The sequence below is a fragment of the Myotis davidii genome, unplaced genomic scaffold (assembly GCF_000327345.1).
Source record: "Myotis davidii unplaced genomic scaffold, ASM32734v1 scaffold327, whole genome shotgun sequence".
NCBI lineage: Eukaryota > Metazoa > Chordata > Mammalia > Chiroptera > Vespertilionidae > Myotis > Myotis davidii.
Window position 1 is genome coordinate 3,987,919 of NW_006298628.1, and position 7,771 is coordinate 3,995,689.

General features: G+C 57.5%; 2 protein-coding genes across 7 annotated transcripts in view; one reads left to right on the forward strand and one right to left on the reverse strand.

The window, feature by feature from the left end:
• MLLT6 (myeloid/lymphoid or mixed-lineage leukemia; translocated to, 6) overlaps positions 1–2,579 on the forward strand; it is a 26,172-nt gene extending 23,593 nt beyond the window's left edge. For 4 of the 5 annotated variants that reach the window (XM_015570880.1, XM_015570881.1, XM_015570879.1 and 1 more), the window contains exons 19-21: positions 159–194; positions 723–842; positions 2,169–2,579. In XM_015570880.1, the coding sequence (XP_015426366.1) occupies positions 159–194; positions 723–842; positions 2,169–2,348 (336 nt within the window). In that variant the 3' untranslated portion in view covers positions 2,349–2,579. The remainder of the gene's footprint in view (positions 1–158; positions 195–722; positions 843–2,168) is intronic. The other variant, XM_015570882.1, reaches the window with a different exon arrangement.
• Positions 2,580–3,878: 1,299 nt separating this feature from the next.
• The window catches only part of PCGF2 (polycomb group ring finger 2), a 4,472-nt gene continuing 579 nt past the window's right edge, over positions 3,879–7,771 (reverse strand). Inside the window, exons 2-10 of one of the 2 annotated variants that reach the window (XM_015570884.1) lie at positions 7,131–7,227; positions 6,802–6,857; positions 6,663–6,713; positions 6,328–6,436; positions 6,111–6,165; positions 5,925–6,020; positions 4,941–5,021; positions 4,342–4,450; positions 3,879–4,194 (exon numbers count right to left, since the gene is read on the reverse strand). In XM_015570884.1, the coding sequence (XP_015426370.1) occupies positions 4,073–4,194; positions 4,342–4,450; positions 4,941–5,021; positions 5,925–6,020; positions 6,111–6,165; positions 6,328–6,436; positions 6,663–6,713; positions 6,802–6,857; positions 7,131–7,227 (776 nt within the window). In that variant the 3' untranslated portion in view covers positions 3,879–4,072. Of the gene's footprint in view, positions 4,451–4,940; positions 5,022–5,924; positions 6,021–6,110; positions 6,166–6,327; positions 6,437–6,662; positions 6,714–6,801; positions 6,858–7,130; positions 7,228–7,771 lie in introns of both variants that reach the window. The other variant, XM_015570883.1, reaches the window with a different exon arrangement.

The window sequence follows — 7,771 nt, forward strand, 5'->3', positions numbered from 1 at the left end:
GTCCTGTGATCCCATTCTCTTACCCTCGCACCTCTCCTCCACCCAGAAGCGGTCATCTCTTCCTCCCCAGATGACTCCTCTCCGGACGCCCTCCGCTTTCCATTGACTATTTTTTCTGTTTCCAAATCACGGTATTGTGATGACTGCGCGCCTTGCAGAAGCTGAACCAGAGGCGTGACATCTCCTCCTGGCTGGTAAGTGACATCTCCCCCCACCCCCCGTTTCCCCTTCTCTCTGCCCAAGTTCCCCGGGCCCCCCAGGGAGAGACCAGCGAAGGGAACCAGGAAGGGTCAGCCCTTCTTTCTAGGCTCCAGCCTGCGGTTGCCTTGCCTGTAGCCACCTCCTGATGACTCAGGGGAGGCAGGCTGGACCAGAGGGCACAGGGCAGGGAGCCAGCCATGCCTGATAAACCCAGCCCCAGGTGCCGTTGGCCGGCTTAGGCTGGCAGGAGCCCCGCCCTCCCCTCCCTAGCACCAGGTGGAGCCAGGGTTTTGAGAGAAAGCAGCTGGGTCTCCAAACCTGCATGCCTATCTGGAGCTCGGGGTACTTAGTGTGTCTTGAGGGGGGCGGGTAGGCGGGGTTGGGGGGGCAGGAATGTCCTTGCTGGGTGTCACCCCAGAGGAAGCCTGCCACAAGCCAGGCCAGTGGACACAGGCCGCCATAGGACCAAAGTGCTTCCAGGACCTGGGCTGACCCCAAGCCCCTCATCTTCCCTGCCACAGGCCAAATGGTTCCCCAAAACCCCAGCCAAGCCTGTGGTGGCCCTGAAAACACCCATCAAGGTGGAGCTAGTGGCAGGGAAAACCTACAGGTGGTGTGTGTGTGGCCGCAGCAAGAAGCAGGTGAGAGACCCTACCCCCTCCCATTGACATCCGACACCCCTGGCTGGGAAAGCAGGGTGTGTCTGAGACCTCCCTCTCCAGAAAAAAAATACTCAGGCTGGCGCACCCATAGCCTTGAGCTCTGTCTGTATCAACCCTTTGAGATGAGTCCTGAGATGCAGGTGGAACCCAGGGTTCTGGTTTCTGTGGTTTTAAATCTCATTTATTTATTTTTATTTTAGATTTAAGAAATCTTTATTGTTGAAGGTATTGCATGTCCCATCCCCCCCCCACACACACACATTGACCTCTTCTCAGAGGGGCTTGCCTGTCTCTCTTCCTCTCTCTTTGCTCCTAAGAAGCATCTGGGCCAAAGGTTCCCAGCCTGGGACTCCATCGTTGGGAAGACTGCCCAGTTTCGCTGCCCCCCAGTGCCCCTTCCCAGTCTTCTGAAAACCCTTCCCTTTCTGTTTATGACTTTCCTGGTTGCCGGCGGGCGCAGCCTGGCTGCCTGCTCCCTTCGCCCCGGGAGCCTTTCATCCAGCGGGAACCTGCTCCAGTATTTTCAGCCTCCAGGGCCCCTTTCCTCCCGGTGCTGAGCTCTGAGCTGTTTCTCCAAGCCCTGCTTGGCCACTGATCGATTTGGAGCAGGTCCTCATGAGGGGGGAGCAGGACTAAGGGAACTTCAGCTGGAGAGTGGCTAGCTTCCTCCGACCCCACCCTGACCCCAAAGTCAAGAGGCCCACTAACTAGCAGCAAGTCGGAGCACCTCCATGGGCCTCGGTTTCCGTTACCGGTTCTGCTCGAGCCCCTGCTGGGATGGACGAGGAGTATCTGCTGGCACCAGGCAGCCAGTTCACTATAGGACACCCGCTTCCTCCCTGGTACACCCACTCCCTATCTGCAGGGAGAATGGGGGCTGGAGCCAAAATATTGATACCCCAGTCTGCCTTAAAGCCCTGTGATGCGTGCAGGCCCTCTCCAACCCCGTTTTTACCAGGATGGGGAAAGAAATGAATTTCATGGGCAGTGGAGACTGGGCCATTAAAAAAATAAAAACTATTGGTGTAAAACCTAAGGCCCATTTCACCTTGGAAATTCTGTCCTTGTGCCCTAGAGACTAATGCTGTAATGACTCAAACTTACTGAACACTTATTGTATGCAAAGTGCATAATAAATGATTATGATTTCCTTAAGACACTCAACTCTTCTCCTCACACTACAAATGAGAGGTAAACTAGTGTCACTCGGGAGCGGGAGCCCTAACCACGGTGCCCTGCTCCTCCCAGACCTGCCCACCCCAGAGGTGGGGCCAGCGCTCTTTAACTCTCGCTTTCCCTCACCAGCCCTTCTGTGACGGCTCCCACTTCTTCCAACGCACTGGCCTCTCCCCACTCAAGTTCAAAGCCCAGGAGACCCGAATGGTGGCCCTATGTACCTGCAAGGCCACTCAGAAGCCCCCATACTGCGATGGCACCCACAGGAGCGAGAGGGTGCAGAAGGCAGAAGTGGGCTCCCCACTCTGAGGGGCGGCTGCTCATCAGCCCCAGGCCTCTCTGACAGGCACCCCCTTTGTGGGGAAGGAAAGGGTGTGCCGAGCCAAGAAGTGATCATCCAGGGACCCCAGTACCCTGCTGGTTTATAAAGGACTTGCTCCCATAGCCTGACGTCTCTAACCTGGGGCAGCCAGGAGCAGGTCCCTGGATTAGCACCTGCTGGTGGAGAAGGTGGCATTAAACAAGCCTGCCCATCCAGAATGGTATTCTTGTGGTCACTGTGGGGGGGGGGGAGCACGGGGCATACCCCTGCTCTGGCTCCTAACCCTGGTCTGGGGGCACCAGACCGGCCACAGGAGAGAGGCCATTCTGGTTTATTCCATATGGGGTCTCCCAAGGCAGGCTGAGCCTAGAGACGAGAGGTACGAGGAGGCCAGGGGACCCACCCATCCTCTCCCTGTCCCCTCTGCCCCAAAGAACTAGAGGCTCTGGAGAATATGCAGCATTTATTACAAAGCCAGGAGATGCAAATGTCCCAGGGTAGGAGGAGGGTACAGTCATAGCACCTCAGACAACGGACCAGGTGCAAACACAGACAAACCCACTGGGGGGACCCAACCCAGACACCTAGGTTGTGACAGAGTCGTGCCTCCTCCCCGATCTGACCTATGTACACTGGAAGAAAACAGGAAGGCAGGGAGCTCCCGGGGCCTGCCCCTCAGGGGTGGTCCACTGACCTCTCAGGATGGAGTTGAGGACAGAGCTTACAGGTGTCTGTCTTGTGCTTTCAGATGCCCCTGGCTCTTTCCTGACTGGGCCTCAGCTGGGGGTGGGGAGAGGACTGGAGGGCTGTTTGCCTTTAGCGAAATCTGGGGTCTGTGCTTGTCCGAGGTTAACCCCACTTCAGGTCCCCAAGTGAGACTCTACCACCAGACTGGCTGATGTGGGTGCCTGGGTGGGGGTCGGGGGACCCGGGGCTGAAGTGGTTCACAATGCTAGAGCCACAGTGGGATGTCAAGGGCGGAGGCCTCCCATGGCCCGAATCTTCTCTTCCACAAGGAAAACGGTGCAAAGGCCACACACACACACACACACACACAGGAAAAAAACAACAAAGGGCAGAACTAGCTACGCTTTGCACAAAGTTTCCACTGCATGAGGAGGAGGTAAGGGAGATACCATCTCCACCACCCACTCGCTCCCCAAAACCAGGGGATAAACTGCATTTGTAAAAGGCACTGTCTTAGCGATGGGTCGGGGCACGACAGCAGCCAAGATGGAGAGAGAGAGAGGGTGGACCCATCCACAGCCAGTTAAGAGTTGTGCCTAAAGCTTTGGGGGCTGGTGGGCCCTGCAACACCCCATCTGCCTTGGGAAACAGAAGGAGGATGGGGCAAAGCTTTACGGAGCCTCAAGTGGCCCCTCCAGTCCACTCTCAGGTACCCCCAAAAATAGAGTAGAGCAAATTACACAAGACCCCTTCAAAATTAACACCCATCCCCTACACATACACACACACATAAAGTTTGTTTCCTGTGGCATTTAAATTAATCTGGTTGGTCCATAGAAAATAAGTATGTATATTTGGTTTTTCCTATGTACATATATATATAGAGAGAGATTTATTTATAAAACCCACCCCCCACCCCTAAGGTGGGAGGAGCTGGGGAAAGTAGAAGAGGTGGAAACAGGAGCCCAGAAAAAGTGGAGGGGTGGAGAGCCATGGCTGGAAAAGGAGGGAAAGGTCCCTTTCCTCAAGTTAAGGGGGGCACAGGAGCTCCATTGACAGTCATCTTGCGCCCCCTGCTGGTGGAGGATGGTGTCTGCAGGCAGTTCGAGGCGCCCCCGTTGGTAGCTGTGCTGACCCCACTGGCTGCTGAAGGGGGAGTGGGGGAGGTAGGATGGGTGGCTGGGGGCCCATGGGAGCTGGGAGAGCCATGGGAGGGGGTGGCTGGGCTGGGCAGGGAGGAGGAGGTGGCCGGCAGGGTGGCAGGGCTGGGAGCCTTGTCGCTGACTGACTCACACTCTGATGCCCCACTGGTGTTGGTGCCCTCGGAGGGGGTGGGTGCTGTAGGCAAGGTGAGCCGCTTGCAGGCTGGCTGGACCCGGTACTTGAGGGGGAGAGGGCCGTTCTGCAGGGAGAATGGGGGGGGGGGAGGCTAACCAGGCAGCCACCCACCTTCACCCCCTCATGCCCAACGAGGAAGAAAGGAAAAGCTCAAGCCCTAGAGAGAAAGACCCAGCAGAGTAGGAGGACCGAGGGAACGCGAGACCTCGCGACTGGGAGAGCCAGGCCGGAGAGCCGGGCACCGGACCCAGAGAGAACGTGTGAGACCAGAGACCGGAGAGAAGAGGAGGCCGAGCAGAAAGCAACATTTACTCCTCCGCAGCCACCAGACCCTTTCCCGACCCCAAATTGGGGCATGTCATCTGCCCAAAGATCCTTTTCTCCGGAGTGTGGGAGCTCCGTGAGAGAGCCCGAGGCGGGCTGCCCTGGGCATGGCCAGCTCATGGGACGAGAGATGAGCTGTCTGTCGGTGGTTAGAGCAGGGTGGCTCATGCGGTCCCTGTGGGCACAGACCAATGCCCGACCTGCAGGGGTCCCCTCCCAGCCCTGCTCACCCGCCGCCAGGGGTAGATGTAGGCGATGTCCATGAGGGTGTAGTATTCCTTCAGCGGCTCGTCCTCGTACAGAACCTCCACCTGGAGGAGAGCGAACACCACGGGCAGAGAAAAGGCCCAGGTGAGCAGGATCTGGCGGAGCACGGGCCGCACCCAGGGAGCTTTAAAACATGCCAATGCTTCCATCTAGAGCAGCGGTTCTCAACCTTGGCTGCACATGAGAATTGCCTGGGAATCTTTTTAAAATCCTGATTTCTGGGCCTCATCCTCCGGAAATCCTGTTTCTTTGTTACTAATGTTGTGGCCTCACCCCATAACAAAGAAACAGAATTTCCAGAGGATGAGGCCCAGAAATCAGGATTTTGAAAAGATTCCCAGGTGATTCTCATGTGCAGCCAAGGTTGAGAACCACTGACCTAGAGCTTCTGTTTAGCTGTGAAGATAGGAGTTGAGTCTTAAAGCTCCCCACGTGAATCTGACATAAAGTTTGGGATCCACTGTCCTAGACCCCGGAAACTCAACGTGTGCTCTGTAGACCAGGGGCATTGGCAGCACCTGGGAACTTGCTAGAACTGCAGACTCTACTGAATCGAGCTGCATTTTAACAAGACCTCTAGTCTAAGGGCTCACCGGCACATTCAAGTTTAAGAAGCAATGCCCTGGACCTCTGTTAGAATTTCAGACTGGCCTTCCTTCAGCCAGCTGGCCCCAGATAAGTAAGTCCCTGTTTTCACACACATACACACACACACACACACACACACACACCACCTGGTTCCCATGCAGTCTGCACACTGGTTTCAACAGATGCAGACTGCCCCACCCTAATCTTGGTTTCAATTACCTGTCTACTTGGGCTCAGTTACACAACCAGGTAGGCCCTTGGTGACACCCAGCCCGGTCTGAACAATGGCTGGGATGCACGGACTGTCAGACACACCCGCCCACAGACACTCACTCTCTTTAAAGGGCCCAGGGACTCACCTTGTACTTGCTGGGCACATCCATCTTGTTGCGGAGAAACTTGGCGAGATGCATGACGGTCATGGCTGCTGGACACCGCAGGAAGCGCACCCCTGTCTGCCAGGGGAGAGGCACCCAAGGGCTATGGGCCATCCGGGCACTCTCTCCCAGCCCACATCCCACTCCTGGGCAGGCCCCAGCACTCACCTTCTCCTTGTCCCCATCTCCATTCTCCAAGGGGCCCTTCTTCTCCTCCCGGTCCCTGGGGGAGGAGGTAGAACGAAGCTAGGGAGACCCTGGTTCAGGCAGGATTCCCCAGGACACACATCCAGCAGGCCCTCCCTTCCAGGGGAGTGGGGTTGGGTGGGAGAAGGGGGCGACCCAGCCTAGGACCCCAAAAGGACCAGGCCTAGGACAGACTTGCCTGACGGTTTCGTAGAACTCGATAGAGAGGCTGACAATCTCATCATCACTCAGAGCCCCCTTCTCCTGCTCCAGCACCTCACCGCGGTCCTCATTGGAGCCGTTGGGGACTGCAAAAGGAGAAAACCGGGGGGCTGCCTAGGGTGGGGGAAAGGAGCCCCACGAAGGGCCCAGAATCTCAGAGCCCAGTGGGGTGAGTCCAGCCACCCTCTGAGCCAAGGAGATGGCGTGGTCGTGCATGAAGGATGGACAGCCCAGTGCACCCAGCCCTCAGGCCTGGGCAGAGCCACACTCACACTCACGGTCCCAGGCCTGGGAGCACACACATGAGCTCACCTTCCGTCAGCGGGTACGCTGCATAGAAATCTCGCCGCCGTTTCATCTCATCTGAAGGAGGGAAGGACACAGAGTGAGGAGGGAGCAACAGGCTGGGAAAGGGGGGGCGGGGGCAGGAGGAGGGAGGGTGTGTGGATACCTTTAAAAAGCCCAGGGACCAATTTGTAGACTATGTCTTGGAGGGTCTTGTCAGCTCTGGAAAAAAACATACAGGACCCGATCAACAACCCTCCTACCCCGATCTCCCCGGCCAGGGATCCCACTTCGCACCTCCCTTCCTTAGATTCAGAGCCTGGTCGCTACCCTCCACTACTTCTCAGCTGGAGACAACCCAGAGGGAGGGAACAGGCCCGGGGCTCCCCCACCCCCCACCCCGCACCCGCCGCCTGGGCTACAGGAACAAGGAGGGAGGGACAGAGGGGAGCAGACCGGAGGCTCGCAGGGGCGGGAGGGGCAGCGCCAGCCCACCTGATGCTCAGCAGCGGCCGGGTTTTGTGCACCTGCACGTCACACATGGGGCAGTACTTGTTGGTCTCCAGGTAGCGCACGATGCAGGTTTTGCAGACTTGGGGTTACGGAGAGAGGGAGGAGTCAGAGCCCCCTTGGTAACCAGGCCCAGCCCCCAGCCCCTTCGTTCAGGTTCAGTCTCCCTTCTCCACCTTGTCCAGCAGTTCAGGCCCGTTCAGAGGGCCAGCGTGGTCGTGTTCTCAGAGAGGGCAGACGCCCGTACCCGTCCTTGGCAGGGGACAATCTTACGTGTCTATGTGTATGGATTAGGCTGGTGTCATGTGTCGTGTATATGGTGAGCCCCAAGTCCCAAGCTCCCCTCACGGAGTACAAAACAACAGCCAGCATCTCCCAGGGCCCTTGACCTTTACCGCCGAGGCCACAGGGCACACCAGGGGGCACCTGCGTCTTCAGGGGGTGACATTTCAGCCACAGAGATTTCAGATGAAGTCCCTGGAAGAACTCTGGGTCGCAACCTCCAGCCTCCCCTCCCAGGCAGCCTCCCTGTGACCTGGGGACCCCCTACCCCCCCAGTCAGAGACATGTTCACTTTTCAGGGCAGGGTCTGTGCTCCGCCTTCCCTGGGCAGTGCCGCCTCCCCC